This window comes from Glycine max, chromosome 9, assembly GCF_000004515.6.
Source record: "Glycine max cultivar Williams 82 chromosome 9, Glycine_max_v4.0, whole genome shotgun sequence".
Lineage (NCBI taxonomy): Eukaryota > Viridiplantae > Streptophyta > Magnoliopsida > Fabales > Fabaceae > Glycine > Glycine max.
In genome coordinates, this window is record NC_038245.2 from 44,289,505 (window position 1) to 44,306,503 (window position 16,999).

General features: G+C 33.2%; 2 protein-coding genes across 2 annotated transcripts; both read right to left on the reverse strand.

Annotated features, from left to right (window-relative positions):
• Nucleotides 1-1,620: 1,620 nt before the first annotated feature.
• LOC100804455 (26S proteasome non-ATPase regulatory subunit 13-like) lies at nt 1,621-7,335 on the reverse strand. The gene is made up of 6 exons (NM_001253255.3): nt 7,067-7,335; nt 5,327-5,773; nt 4,401-4,481; nt 4,098-4,294; nt 3,907-4,006; nt 1,621-2,355 (listed from the first exon to the last, which is right to left on the reverse strand). The coding sequence occupies exons 1-6, from the start codon at nt 7,214-7,216 to the stop codon at nt 2,170-2,172; spliced, it is 1,161 nt and encodes a 386-aa protein (NP_001240184.1). The 5' UTR covers nt 7,217-7,335; the 3' UTR covers nt 1,621-2,169.
• A 5,042-nt stretch (nt 7,336-12,377) lies between these two features.
• Nucleotides 12,378-16,596, reverse strand: LOC100804987 (uncharacterized). Its single transcript, XM_003534253.5, has 3 exons — nt 15,994-16,596; nt 15,460-15,639; nt 12,378-12,790 (listed from the first exon to the last, which is right to left on the reverse strand). The coding sequence occupies exons 1-3, from the start codon at nt 16,057-16,059 to the stop codon at nt 12,581-12,583; spliced, it is 456 nt and encodes a 151-aa protein (XP_003534301.1). The 5' UTR covers nt 16,060-16,596; the 3' UTR covers nt 12,378-12,580.
• Nucleotides 16,597-16,999: the final 403 nt, after the last annotated feature.

A 16,999-nucleotide genomic window follows, 5' to 3' on the forward strand; every position in this document is an offset into this window, starting at 1 on the left:
ACCCTGTGCAAATATCTCTCGAATTAGGACAGTCATCTTCTTAGTTCTTACACTAAAACTTGAAAGAAATTTCCCTATTTTAACTTTACCCTATGCAAAAAAAAATAACCCTAGTGCTAGTGCATACTCCCGTTAAAGGATATAGTCAAATATATAACAGAGTTGTCACATGTTTGTCATTGTAACACCTGCCATTCTCCAGCGTGTCTGTATGTCCTTTCCATATCGTGCACCTTCTGCTGTGTGTCAGCATTATTGTTCTTTCATTCATAGACTTGGCTTGCTAAATACTACTGAGATGCCCATGTGACATTAAACGTACCATCATTATATTATATGGCATAATAACAACTTGTAGTCTAGTCATGTACAAAAACTGAATCATTATATTAATTTCATTCTGCTCACTCCCACCTACCTATCTCTACTCACCTTAACCAGTGCATTAATTTGGAATCCAAGTAAAAACACCAATCATAGTCTTAGGCCATTCTTTTGGGTCTCTTTCTCCAAATCCTCTACTCTTCACTTCAAATCATCGCCCATCAATGCTTGCTCAAATAATGTATCCGTTTTAGACCCCCCAAAAAGTTGTATCCGTTACATTGTCATCGTTATTCTCTACAAGTTAGCTTTATTATCTGCAGCAGATGGAGATTGATGTTTTAAAGAGTGATGTTTGCAATTAAAAGTATATTTACTTGAAAACATTTGTTATTTGTTATTTTTTATTTTGAAACATAAAGCATTATTCTTGACTTTTAAAATTTAAATATACAAATATTTTCTTTTTCCATTTTGAACATACATTTCTTTTCATCTATTTTTTTTTTCAAATGCTACTCTTAGATGTTATTCTCTAACTTGTAAAAAAAAAATGTTATACTCTAATTAAAATTAAAATTTTCTCGATACTTAAAACAATAAAAATCAACTCTAGTTACCAAAGTAAAATTATATTTTTAACAAAAAAATATTACCAAAAACACTTAAAAAAATATACTTTTGTCTTTTGAATCCCCATGCAATATGCAGGATAAAACTTAAAATCCATTTAATAATAATAATAAAATTCAAACATACTGAAAAAACAATAATTCAAACACTGTCCCGCAAGTCTTACTCTCATGATGAAAAACACGAGGCTTTGACGATATCATTTCCTACAACTAAAGAATTTCCGTAAAAATGGACAAAGTGGGTATCTGAATACTATAGTAGTTCAACTATAAATAATACCTAGTTATAATTAATGATACATGAGAAAACTAATTAGTAGAAACTTAGAATGCACAGATTCAGACGCAATGCGATTCAACCATATTTTCTCCATTAGTTTGTTAACAACAATCTCCTAACACACTCTTTTAAATTAAAATTATTGAAAACTAAAACTATAAAACTCATTAAATAAAAAGCAAGAACCACCAAATTTTATAATTTTATTAAATTTTAACCAATATGTTCTCCCAGAAGATTGCGAATTACACATTTTTTTTTTAAGAAAACTAATAACACCTTCTAACACATTATTCTTTGTTTGATATTCATTAAAAATTATAAAATCATGAAATTCATTAAATAAGATCCACAAATTTGTGAATTTCAATAGATTTCAACCAACAATAAAGAATTTATTAAAAAAATGTAAAAAAATATTATGTTCCTAAAATTTTTCTTTTCCCCATTTCCATCATTTTATCACCTGTTATGAGCAACAGCCTGGTATAACTAACAGAATTGGTATGACAAGATTCATCTCATGGCAAGTTAAGTAGCACCCATATTGAAGTACATGAGAAATTAGACAAACTAAGGTGAATGCTTGGCACAATTCAATAAAAAAGAAATTTCTGAAGTGAATAAAAATGGCCGTATCTAAGAAAATTCCAGATACATAGTTTGTCATCACTCTAAAGCGTAAAAACAGCCTGTTTCCAACCAAGTTACCATGTCTCTAGGTATGCAGGCATAGAACTAACAATTTCTAAGCCAAGTACAAGGGACTGCTCTTTCCAGCAATCATTCAAAAAGCAAATGAAGCATATAAAGTTAGCTACATTCATTGCCCATGTCACTTGGAAGTCTCTTCATCTTTTGTCGCCTTAGGATGTATTCCCTTCAACTTAAGAAATTGTTACAAAGAGCAGAAACCAAATTAAAGAAAAATCACGATCCAATTAGATCAGGTGTTTCAGCCTCAATGGACAGCAATGCAGTGTGAACTTTTCCAGTCCAACTGTCCAGTCGATCCCGTAAGGATTTGATCTGTTGAATACCCAGAACTCTTGGCTGCACCCAGGAAACATGCACTGTGCCCTCAACTTGATCAATTATACCCTCAATTAGATGAACCTGTAATAAAAGAATTCAGTTACAAGCCTTAAATTTTAAGACGGTGTTGTCCAGCCTCAATGACAATAAAAATCAAGTTCTCAAATGCAGATATTCAAAAAAAGATATATCCAATTGCTTTTCTTAGAACAAAGCATGGATAACTAAAAATTCTTTGAAACAAGTTGCTACAAATACATCGAGAACGAAAAGTACAGAGAACTATTCCACAAAGTCAGCCTACAAATTATTGATAACCCCCCCTACTCCAGCCCCTGAAGTGAGAACCTCAACATTACTATGGAAATTGAAAATTCCCCCAAAAGCTGCAGTTTTCACTTGGAGGCTTCTTAAAGATAGACTCCCTACTAGAGCTAATCTCATAAGAAGAAATGTGATCATCCAGGACACTGTTTGTCCTCTCTGTGGCCTTGAACAGGAGGAGGTGGGCCATCTATTTTTTAACTGTAAGAGGATAGTAGGTCTGTGGTGGGAGTCTATGACATGGGTACAGGTTAAGGGACCTCTCCCAGCTTCTCCAGTGGATCATTTTCTCCAATTCTGTAATGGATTTGGAGCACACATAAACCATAGTTCATGGTGTGGATGGTGGGTTGCTCTGACCAGTACCATATGGCAGCATAGGAATCTCCTCATTTTCCAAGACAAACCATTTGACTCATCTAAAGTCATGGAAGATGCTTTGTTCTTAGCTTGGTCTTGGTTAAAAGCTAGAGAAAAAGGCTTTAACACTAGTTTTAACCACTGGTCTTCCAATATCTCGGATTCCTTTGGTTAATCCGTGTGGGATAGCCTTTTAGTTGGGTTAGCTTGGGTTTTTGGAGGGCAGCACCAGAGGTGCTTTGTATCATCTTTATCCAGTACCCCTTGTACTGTTTTCTGACTATATTAATACATATATATAATTTGCCTTCCAAAAAAAAAAAAAAAATAGACGGTCAAAGTCAAAAAAGATTATTTGCATTGCAACCTGCTACCAACAACATGGCAAAAAGGAACAAGGGCTTTTTAGATACGTTTTAAATGAAATCAAGCATTAAAAGATCTTCTGAATATGTTTAAACAGACAGATCATACTAATCACTTTGACAAATATGCCACAAGATGAGAGGTCGTTTTCAGCTTAGAAAAAATACATCATTAAGTGTTGCTCAATAGTCATGGGTTATTTACTTCCAGTTGCAACTAGAACTCAAAAAAATCAACTATTCATTTTTTAAGTAACAATCAAGGCAACACCATAATTCTTCAAGTGAGGAGTATGGACATGTCAACAACTCAAGCTCAAGAATTTTAAGAAATATCAGTTAGATTATGGGTTTATATCCCATTCCCAAACAGAATTTAAGCTTAAAATATCAAGATTAATTATAATTAAAGATCAAGCCTTACTAGAAAATAATATATACTAATTGAAAATGAGAAGAGACAGAAAAAATATTCAAAGTTATCGATGATTACTCAAATCCACAGGTTGGAAGTCTACTACTTTAGATGATTGCGTTAGAAAATCAAATGTACTTTTTACATTGTTTTTTTCCTAGAACTTACAGATAGGCTTTTCATAAGGAGATGCTCCACATTCTCTATAGAAAGTTTTGTGCGCTCTGCAATTACACTCAAGGGAATAGTTCGATCTTCCGAAGGCCGACTGCAAGTAAGGGCAATCAGTTTGAGTTGGAAATAAAACAAAAAGTTATTAAATATATCTCAACAGGTGACAACAATGACAATCTCAACACCTGAATATAATCTCCATCAGACACAGAATGTTGATCTTTTCCAACAACTTTTGCTCATTTTGAACTAGTGCTGGTTGGGCTCTTAAAGCAGCATTATGCACCCGACATAATTCTTGATATCGTACCAGATCACCAGAATTGAATGCCTGCAGAATATAGTAAAGCCATTCCACCTTTGTCCCCAGAAGGCTCTTAATCTGTTCAGGATATTATAAACTATGTCAGCAACATAGTAAAAAGACAGATGAATGAAGTAAAGAAATTTCAAAGGGATAGATGCTCCAAAAATTTATAATTACTCACTATAGGATGGGCAAGTAGCTCTCCAAAGTTGTAGATGTTATCCCCAAGAAGGGCAGAGAGGGACAAATCAAATGCCAGATCCTAACAAATCACAAAAAATAGTGCATTAAATAATATCACATTTGAAGATAAATAGAAACTAACCATAAATGAGATGGACTACTACAAACTCTGCTTCAACCTCTCATTAAAGAAAAACAGTGTGCAGCTGAATGAATTTATAAAACTCAGATTTAGTTTCCATTTTACCAAAAATGGAAGTATCAACCTATCTTCAAACTCCTCGATATTAATTTTACCAAGGATGACATAAAACCATTTGCAATGTCATGATGAAGCAGTCAAAATAAACAGGTTAACCTTTTTCTAGATATATGAAGCACAGCTAGAAACATTACTCAGCCTTAATTACAACCAGGACAACTTTACCAAACAAAGTACAACTTAGGTACACCATCCTCTCAATTTCCTTATGTAAAGAACTCGGTACTAAAGTCCAGGCAAATAAAAGAGCCTCAACCATAAACGGGAGTTCAGCTGTCACGGGACTTGTGCTCCTGTGTCATATATACAAGTAACTCTATATTTATAGGAATGGTAGGACCTTCTAGATCTCTTATTCGAGAGAAGCAACTTTATATACACACCACTTTTCATGACATTCTACAAATGCCATGTAAGTAAATATAAATTTTGTTCAAGTCAAATGCAATTTGTCTAATTAATGAAAAAACATTGTAGCAGCAACAGTCACAACTCACAACATGAAATAACTTTCAGATCCCTTCTAGCAACCATACATATAAATCATAGAATGAGTCAAAAGATGCCATAACCAGAGTACAGTGTAAGTAAATAGCCATGATTTGAGACAATAAAGAAGGAACCAATCAACAAAAACATTTAAGACAATTCTGATGACATACCAGCTTGAATGAATCTGAGAGAGATTCCACTGATGTGTATGCCAAATAGAGAAGGGCACTTTTGTAGAACTCAGCAAATTCTTGGCATGTCTTATGAAACTGAGATGATACCCAGTAATAGCTAGCATATACAGATGGATCAATATCTGTCATGCTGTCGAGTGTACTCTTCCCATCTTCTAGAAGTTTCTTGCATTCCTTTTGATCACCTTGCTCAAGCTTGAATATTGCTATTTGCATCTTAATGTAAAGAATAGGTTCTTCTATGCGCTGCTCTCTAGTGTCTTGAAGTTTCTGAATGACCCCTCCAAGATAACCAACAGCAGCTTCTTTTTCAGAATACTGCCGAGAAACTATAACAGCAAAATGTGCAAGCTTGAGAAGGTTGATTTTCGTCTCAAAGTCTGTGATGAAATTGTGATATAATTGTATTAAAGCATCACCAGCCTGAAAATTTATAGGAAGAACCGTTTGTCAAACAAATAAATTTAAACTATAATAAGAATATGCACATCAGAGTATGAATATTGTTTCAATAGAAGTCAACAAAAGTTCTATCAGAAGCAAAAGAAAGTAACAATACTCACAAATTGTGCAACATAATGAATGGAATCAAACATAATAGGTAATTGTTAAGTAGAAGCATTAGAAAAATAATGACTAAAATACAATAAAGTTACTTAAGTTTTCTCAAACTACGCATCTTGATACTGAAGTCAATTGATGACGTGGATTGATGCTTCACCACATTGAATAATAACAAAGATAACAAAGACTTTCCAAGTGCAATTTGATGCCTCAAATGGCAAAAGAATCCTTGTATTAAATGGATGATAGATTATTACATGCTATACTTGGCATTCAGGTATCCAACTCAAAAGAAACTTGTCTAAAACTACCTATAGGCTGCACGGGTCAAGTTATTGATGAGTTAGATCCAACAAAAAGGGGGTTCCAGTTATAATCCAGAAACAATTTGTATATATATTTCACAGGAACGCAAAATTTAAGTAGGTGATAAAGTGGCCAAGAAACATTTACTATGGGATATTTAACAAACAACCCTAGGTCTTATGAATAAACTTGATCTGACCATCTAGCTGCTTCCAGCAAAATGAGATACAAAAGCTGGACGGGTTAAGGACCTAACGAATTGTGGCAAAGATCCCAACTAAAATTAAACTAACCCAGCAAGTGGTTCTCAACCTCACGAAGGACATCACCGAAATAAAATTATGTTAAATTTAATTCTTTGAACCATTTACCAAATTTTTACAAGGCTGTTGATCTTGTTTAAAGTGTAACATACACATCCCGTGGACAGTGGCTAAAGTTCCATCCACATGACACTTCCCTATGGTCTTCAATACACCTCGTCTCTCAAAATCCACATTTCACCCCCACACCCTACACTCCAAAGATTTCAATTTTTCTAACAAGCCAATCCACACACCCTACCCAACACCCTCGAATCCCACACGACATCCAAACGCAATCCTCGTCTTCTTTTCCACAGTTCCAAATCCCAATAACTCAAACCCCCAAAAACCAAAAGCAAAAATAACTCTAACATCAGCACAATGATGACTCACTCGAGGCTACATGACCACTGACCACCACAAAAAAACAAAACCCTAAACCTAACAATCGTTGAAACAAAACAAAGCAAACACGAAGCCAGTAATAATAGTTATAGAACAACAACAATAATTGCGAGTGGTAAGGAAAGAAGAGCTGAACCTGGAAGACGGCGAGAGCCACAAACTGCTCGAGCTTGAGAGTGAGCTGGTGCCAGAGCTTCTTCTGGTACAGATCCGCCAGCGAATTGTACCAATCGGAGAGCTCAGGGTGCGAATTGCGCAGCGATTCCAAGTATTGCAGAGCAGCCATAGCAGAGCGGTTCTTGATTCACACCAACACGCAATACCACTGGTGTGCCTTCTTTCTTCTGTTTTTTATACCCTAACTCCTTTTTTCTTTTTTCTTTTTTGAATTAATTTCGGAATAATCGTCCTTCTTTTTATTTGTTTTTTCTTATAGTTTTTTGGGTTTTGTTTGCTTCCTCTCAAAGAAACGCATGCAGCAAAAGTTTGGTTTACTGACCGACGTCGTATTGGGTTTTGGGGATTGCCTTACTTATTGGGTTTCAAGCAAGGCCCATTAAAACAAAAAATTGTATCCATTTTTTTTAGGTAAAATGGAAAGGGAAATATGATTAGTTTCGTGGGATCAACCAAAATTCATTTTTGTCCCGCACAGGCATCATTTGTACTAGATTACTTGTTTCCTATATATATATATATATATATATATATATATATATATATATATATATATATCTTTCTAGTGAGATGCTAGTCGTTATTTTTTTTTAAAATTTTTAAAATTTATAAAACATGTATCGAAGAAAAAAATATTCTAAAATTTTATTGTATTTTTACTTGTTCATAAAAGACAGAAAAGGTTAATTTATTATTTGCAGTTTTGAGTATATTTTTAAAAATATTAAGCAAACGTATTTTTGCTCTTATTTTTTATTTTCTTCAAAAAATAAAAATAAAAAAAAATACTCAAATCAAGCGTCATCTTTTTTTTTTCTTGTATCTTTTTTATTTTCACTTTCCACTAAAAATTAATTCAATATTATTTTTATGAAATAAGTTATAGAATTTATTTAAGAAAATTTGAGTCATTAAAATAAATGAAAAAGATGATTAAATTGCTTAAAACAAATGAAAAGACGTAGTGTTATCGCAAAAAAATGTGAAAAATTATATTAGCAAACTCTCTTGAGTTGATTAGATGGGATTACCTTTGGAATTAATAAACAATTTTTAATTTAAAAATAGCTTAATATAATTTTTTTTCATTGTATAAATTAGTCTAATACATCAAAGTGTGTGTATGAGTCAGGGGTTTAGCCTAACTTGAGCAAAGATGAGTGAGTTGTTATAATACTTTTAAATTTTAATATTATTTTTTATTCTTACAAATAAAAGAAGTGTCTTGAAAATGAGTTAGGAGGAAAAGGAGGTTGGTGAGAGAGAGAAACAAGAAAGTCTAGATTCAAATGTTGTTATAATTAACACTTCAACATCATAGACCTATCAGATTGCAGAATCCTTCATTTTGATGAAAATCCTTCTCCTACCTTTTGCTCGGGTATGGACTATGGAGGTATCATTGCAGATATTGAGGACATCTCCTATTACTCATACTCTCCCCAAAGCTTCAATAATTGTAATAATTCTTATTCTCGATTTAGTTTGAAGCATATAGGGTCTTCATGTTGACTCTGAGTGTTATTTACGTTATGAGTTAAGGCTTTTTTTAATGTTTTTCTCTTCTTAGAAGTATTAAAAGATATTTGTTCCCCTATAGTTATATCACAGCTAAAACTTGTGGCCTGCTATAATTGAGTTCTGATTTCTTATATATTTCACTATCTTATCAATAGTATTTATAAATCTGTCCAGCCATCAAATAATGTTCCACGTGTCATGAAACTACACTCTCACTTTTATTTTATTTTTTGTTTGTATATTGAAAATGGGTTCTCTGCTTTGTTTTTCTAGCTCGTGCTCTGCACGACATACTGATATAGTAAGTTATAATTCACTTTCTTCCCATTTTTTCTTTATTTCTTTTTACGTTTTCTATCGTATCACTTCTCTCTTTACCTTTTTTCCCCCTCTAATTCTCTCTTTCCTTCACCTCAATTCAGCCCCAAAATGGGATGGACATTCATCATTTTTCACTATAATTTGAAGTTAAAATCAAACCATCACCTTGATGTACAGATTTAGTTTCTCTACAACGAGTAGAAATAAAGTAATCTTAATTGTTAATAAGAAAATCAACTATAGTCGGATTACTTTACTTTGGATTACTTAATTTAGACCTGCTAGATCCAAAAAAAAAATCTTCATAAGTCTGCACATGATGATATATAATCTAAACAGTAAAACACTCCCATGATTCCTTGCTTGCTCATCATTCTAGAAATGCTTTTTCAGCATCCGCCATTCCATACTAAAATGATACGGTCACCGAGCCAACAACTCTATAGACTTCACATCATTGAGATTATCCAATCAAACAACACTTCCACCAAACAAGACCAATTTTAACTGTGACAACATAAAGTATCTTTATTAATAGGTCCCTTCTGACTTTGGTGGCATAATAAGTGGCAATTACTAAACCCACTATCAAAACCAACCCAATCTACAACAGTTCCACCAATCCATTAAATACATCATATCATATAAATCAGGTGCAACTAATGATTTACCTTGTGACTTCATAACAAAGCAAAGTTATCCCACAAAAAACTCTATATTAACCCCCCCTCATCCACTCCCACGAGACAAGAAAGGTCACAAACCAAAAAAGCAAAATGGTGCACCAACACCAAGTGAGGGCCTCACTCACATGCTTTATTCTTTTCCTCCTTGTCTTGGCCACCACCTCCTTCACATCAGTTCACTCGAGGAACACACTACTGATCCATGAGGGTCAAGCTCATGAACTGCACAAGACTTGGCCAAGGAAGACAAGGATGAACCATGGAAGCCACCGTGGCGCCAAGAAACACCTCGTGAACCCGACAATCGATCATCCATTTCAGGCTCGTGAATTTCCTGTGTAGTTCTGTTTTCTTCTGTTTCATTGCGCTTATTTTTTTGTAATTTGAATCAGTAAAGGTTCTTTATTTTACCGTTATACTTATTTATTCTTCATGCCCATTTCTCTGTAAGTCCCAATCATTCCAAAAATGTTGATCCAGTGGTACTTGTGTTTGTAGTATCTTGCTAGAAAACACATTCAGTAACACCTTCCAAGACTATGTTTCATTATCTGATCTATTTTATTTGTCTATTTGATGTACACACATATATATATATATAGGTTTAATTTAGCTTTGGTGTTATAATTAGTTCATGTATGATTTAGAGAGAAATCAATGATTTGGTGGAAGCAGAATGAGTTGACCATATATAAGTAACATAAACAAAACCTATCTATGATCTGGAAATGAAATGCTGCATTTGGTGATGGATGAGTCTTTGGTCAAAATGGAAATGCTTGTTATCTACTCAAGTTTGAGTTTGAGGTCAATGCTTCAATAATCGGATTGAAAAGCCGTTGCAACTAATGTGTAAGAGCACACAACGACCGTACCTGTAGCGATATAAACTGTATAATTAATTAATCAAGTCATATACATAACCACCAAAAATAATGCATTCGTTGAACCAAGTTGGTTTCTACAGTAAGTCCATGCGACTCATAATTAATCAGCCATCCTTTTATTATTTATTTTAAAAATTATTTTATCTATGAGAGCTATGATCCTAAGTTTCACGGGACTCCCTGAGAAAAGAGTTTAATGGGTTGTCAATATATATTGATTTAATTATATAAGGACAAAACTTAAATATAGTTTCATAAATGAGTTATCAATATTTTGAAATTGTTTTCCAATCTGAATTGGAATTTTAACTCAATAAATAATATTGACATTTTATAAAAAAAAAAATTGTACCACAAATTACCAAAATAAATTTCTGATTCTGATTTGTAAACAACACTGGAAACACCTATAAAATCACATGTAAGTTTTGTCCTTTAATGGCGTGTTAGGATTGTAGTTGGTAAACCATGTTTTTACCCAATGAAGAAGCTTTTTTTTTCACTTCTATCCAAACTATGATTTACGACACAAAATCATGTCAGGCACAACTTAACCTTGATTTTGCCAAACATATTATTGTGTATTAAACTCAACTTGCACTCTCCAAACCAAGATTCGAGTTATGCAAACTGCAAAAAAAATGCCTGAATCTTTTGCTTAATCATTAAAAGATAAAATCCAATTTTGCAAAGAGATCCCTAAACTGTAAATCTTTCATATATTTCTTAGCTCATGAAAGGTAGTTGTTCCATAACTACGGAGTATTTATATATTATATATATATATATATATATATATACTCCAATTTGATATACCATTCGTAGAATCCAACTGTTATGGACATATTAATGTGTCGAGCAGAGTGCATTTAGGGTGCTTTCAAGACAATCCTTAGGAATATTAGTCGTGCAAGGCAAGACAAGTAACACGAGGCACAAGATTCAGCACCAAGGTTGTTTCATGATATTTTCAGCCAAAATACTCATTCTACTATTCAACCAAAAGAAATAAAAATGCTTGTAGAACCAAATAATGCAACTTACATTGACCCAATTAATTATTAAATAAATTAGTCAATTTAGTTAATAACATTAAAGAATTTAAAGTTATCTTAAATTTATTTTTTTCAAAATTACCATTAACATTAATAAGACATACTTTTATTTATTTTTTAAATATTTTATTAACTTTAATTCTTTTAGTCTCTCATCTATTAATAAAATTATAGTTTTTTGACAAATCAGCTTATGGTTTCATGAATTTTTTAAAGCATAATTTTATAATGTGTTTGGAAGAGAAGATGAAAATAATATTGAAGAAAGATTTTGTATTTTTTTAGTGGGACAAAGACCTTTTTACTCTATTTTAATTTAAAAATTTATCTTCTATTTTCATTGTGAAAACCAAACACACCAGAGAGGAATAGATCGTACCGATGGGTTCACAAAGCATTTCTTCATTCCACCTGTTAACGCTGGGTTGGATTAAAATTTGAAAAGTACTTTTACAAAGTTCATTACATAATAAGAAATTCCAATGCACCAAATGAAGAAAGAAAAAGTTGTTGCTTCCGGAGTAAATTATTTATGGTCTCTCTCAACGTTAATCTAAACATGCACAAAATTGTGACACATTTGTGTTTTTGGCACAAACAAAAGTAAGGTATACGAGAAAGAAAAATAAACATGTAGTTTAATACGAATGATGGCTTGCATGTTGGTAATTTTCACTCGTCATTCTCCCTTCCTCTAAGTTTTAACTTCTATCACGCATGGCCTAAGTAAATTCAGATATTCATAGAGCACACACTACAAAAGTAAAGCAGAAATAAGCTCAATAACAATGGATCCAAAGTAGAAATTTGAAGCATATTACCAGAGTCTTCATAAAGAAGCTAGTGAAAATGTGCCACATTTGACTTTTATGATTATACATTTGAATATACATACGCATATTTAAGCGGCATAATATATGGAAATAGCAAAGGACAGCAAAAAGAGATGAAGGGTATCACATATAAGTTGACAACAAAATACTACATTAAAAACAATACCAGTTTAGATGCCTGAAGCATTACACTCTTCAAGAAGTTTTAAAAGATTATGCTCCGGAGCACTAACAGATGGTAAGATCATCCGATTAGACCGGGACGTCCGTGGCCTTGCTCCAGCATCTTCAGATTCAAGCGTTCCCCCTTCCTTCATCACTGGCAGATCCCCTCTTCTACGCACAGTAGCAGATACTCGTTCTTTCCATATTCTTCCATCCTAATGATTGAGGAACAATATATAAGAATCCTGATAGTTTCAATAAATGAAGGAAACTCAACCCCCTCCCCTCCCCGTTTTTCCTCATGATTCAACAAAACAGGAAAGAAAGGCAATCACGTATATACAACACCACCTCCCTAGGTCATCAACTATATTCTTTTTTGTTTCTGTCAAAATGCAATTCTGGTTTTCAAAATCTTAACAGTAACTATCAACTAATAGAAGGTAAAATTACTCATGCAGGCATCTACTGATGATAATTTTTTATGTGTGTAACGACCCACTTTTCCAACCCTCCCTGGGCTCTAGCTTTGAACTTTAGAAGCAACTACAGATTCAAAAGACTGTGACTAGTTACACCACAGCATTTACAAACTAAAGCAAAAAACATGGCTGCTCTCCAACAACTACAAATTTTTTGAGGGTATATGATGAACAGGAAACCCAAAGGAAAGGCGAGTTAATTACCAAAACCACCCTACCAAGTTCAGTGAAACCTCAGCTATCCCCTTGGGTATATTCCACACTAATGTGCATAGATGGCACTATGTCATATTTGTCAACTGTAGTGGCAATAATAGGTTGCAATCACATTCACATGGATGCACACAAAAAACTAAAAAAGAAAAAATGAGGAGATATATTATAGGAAAAAAACCAAAGAATTCTTTTAAAGTTAGTAAGATACCACCACATCCCATAAGATGGTAGTCAGTTATTTAGCAATTATGTTTGAGCTTTATAGATAATTGTGGACATGCTCATAATTAGAAAACCCATAACTGCTTTATCTTTGGATTTTTGTGTTGCGTAGATTGAGTTCTGAAAGGTAACCCCTATAGTTAGTTAAGCTAGTTAGTCGAGTAATTAGAGTTAGGTAATTGAAAGCTGAAATAAATAGAGAAATAAGGCATGTTGCCTTTAAATAGGAAGAGGTCTAGAGAGTAGTGGTTAGTCAACTGGAGAGTTAGTATTGGGGGACTAGAGAGAGGCTTGGATCTCTCGAATATCCAAAGAATTCTTTGTAGAGACACACTCAATCAATAAGAAATTCTGTTTTTCTTCCTATTTTAATCCAGTTTCTATCAGCTTCCCATTGTTCAGTATGGTGGGTGAAGGATGGGTCTATCCAAAGTATCTTCCGTCTTTCCTGGGCATTAATTTTAGTGGCTTAGGCACCAATAGAGATGCTAAAAGGCTTTGGAGGTGTTCTCAGATTGTGGTAGGTTGGTATAAGGTTGGAAAGAAATGCTAGAATTTTCACTGGTTGGGTCCTATCTATGGATTTAGTTTAGGACGGAGTAGTTCATCTAGCTTCTTTGTGGAGTCATGAGAAAGGTCTCTTTAAGGCGATGTCTTTGGTAGATATTCAGAGATATTGGCTTTCTGTCCCACATGCCTCATGCTCTTAGTCTATGTTCTTTTCTCTTTTGCTGTAACTTTTTGCTGTAGAAGATATCTTATCCTCTTACATTTGTATTTCTCCTCTCTTTCTCAATAAAATTCTTTTTTTATCAGGAAAAAAAATTGCTCTAAGTAGTCTTGCAACAATAGCTGAAATGAAATCCTTCAATTTATTTGAATATCAAGGCATTATCAAGATATTTTACTTTATTATGTTTAAACAGGTAACATATTTGCTAACAAAATAAGGCAACATATTAAAAATGCACAACTCATTGTTGAAGCAAATGCGTTTAATGTTAATGCAAAACAAGTTTAACATAATAATATGCAGATATTACAAAACAAGATTTTTATGTGTTTGAAAAATGCTGATATGCAGATATACATTATCAAAATATTGCATTTTTTTCTAGCTTAATTCTAGAGAAATAATCTCTAAAAAAAGATTTCTCAAAAGACAAATGCGTTTAATGTTAATGCAAAACAAGTTTAACATAATAATATGCAGATATTACAAAACAAGATTTTTATGTGTTTGAAAAATGCTGATATGCAGATATACATTATCAAAATATTGCATTTTTTTCTAGCTTAATTCTAGAGAAATAATCTCTAAAAAAAGATTTCTCAAAAGATGCTAAAAATAGTAATTTTTCCTCGAAAGGAATTAATAAAAAAACACACCTAGTATTCCAACACAATCAAGTTAGATGCTTAACAACACAATTCATACTTTCAGTCAACTAAATAATAATTAGAATAAGAATTTAATCGGAATACACTGAATGTTGTCATCCAACCACAAATTTTCATGTAATTGAAAACTATTAAATTTTGTGATAATTAATTTAAAAATCATATCTAAGGTGATTTCCAATTGGTTGATAGTATAAACAACTTTCCACCAACAGTGTATCAAAATTAAACTTTAGTAATAACAACAAAAATAATAATAATAATCATAACCATAATGATGATGATTTTGATAATAATATGCAACTTGTTACTACATATCCAAATTGCTTATTAGCCAAGTTGTTTTAAAGTTTGGTAAAATTTATTTTAATAGAATTAATTTTAATCCGCTGCATGTAACTGGATGCATGCCTAAATTAATCTAAGCCATAAGCTTTGCATTGAATCGTGTTCCATTGTAGGAGAGACTGATTGTGGTATTTTACCTAGCAGACACTGAATCATTTCAAATTCAAATCATCAATTTGGCCATATACCATAAGAAAACCAGATATCTGTCTTACATTAAGAATAGATGGTTCTGGCAACGGGCACTGAATGGGCCTATCATTGTCAAGTGGTTCAATTGGATGTTCAACTGGCTTAAACTCCACAGCCACTTCAATCCCATGAGAAGTGGCAGTTGCAGCACTTGCAACTGCAGCAGCAGCCTCTGAGTTTGGGGGCCTCACTTCCCTCTCATCCTGCAACATATGAAGTCAACGCACAATGCAACAATAATAAGATTATGTCACCAATTAAAACATCTTACATAACCAACCAAACAAATCAATAATTAAGACCAAATTGCATAGACCTTTCTAATTTCTCCAATCCAACAGCAAATCACATGAACAGTTATATTAAACTCACGGGGCAAGACAAGGTTTACAATCATTAAATTTAATGGGATTCATCAAATAGCACAAAAACAAAGAACTAAGCTTAACCAGCATTTATTGGTCAATCCCAGGGTCTACCCCCAAAAAACACACAGAAAATCATTGGATTTGGATTGCTAAATAGGGGGGTTCATCAGAAGGAGAGAAAACTCTTACCAGGGCACTTTGCGTTCGTCGGTGGACATTTCTTCCAATAGAGAATCTCGAAAATATGCCCACCATGTTTTTTTTTTGTCACAACTAAAAATAAAACACCAATACCCACAAAGCAAAAAACGATTTTTTTGATGTTGGTGTGATTATCTAGCCAAAGGGTCGACTTTAGTTGCCTATAGTTGTTGTTTAGGAAAGGCGAAAAACACTTGAATCGGTGGTTGCATGAGAAGGGTCCTGATCCGGGGCAAGTAGTGCGACCCGGAACCAGGTTGTGCTGTTGGTATTGTGAAGTAACAGAGAGAAAAAGAGAGAGAGAGAGAGAGAGAAGAGAGAGAAAGGGTGAGGTGGAGAAGAGAGGATCGTTTACTTGGCGTGAACGATGATGATGGTGTTGGGTTTGTGGTGTTGTGATGTGTAAGGAGGGGGATTCTCGTTTGGGGAAGTTAATAACGTAATAATAATGCTTTGGAATCAGCTCAACAGACAGTGTATCAAATCAAAGTGTAAAGCCATTGAGAAAGAAAAGAAATGGCTCTTGTAAGGAGGGGGATTCTCCTTTGGGGAAGTTAATAATGTAATAATAAGCGCTTGCTTGATTGTGCGAAAATGAGAAGAAAAGAGCATTTAAAAAAATATTTGAATTAAAAAAATAAGAAGCTCATATTATTTTTTGAAAATTTATTTATGAATCATAAATTCTTCCTCAACCAAACAAGCATTAGAAGAGTCATAACAGTGAATTAAAAAAATTTTAATTATCATTTTAATTTTAATCTAAATATATCATACGTTTAATAGTAGAGAGTTCAGAATTATTTTTTTAAAAGGATTGATCTCTATTAACATTCTTTTATATGCACAAATTTATATTAAACTCTATTAGGATATTTAAGGGATAAGATTATTGTCCACCATATTACAATGTTTTTAAAAAAACAATTTTTTAAAAATTAAAATAAGTATTTTTTTTATATGAAAGGGGACTAAAAACCCAAAGAAAGGAGAT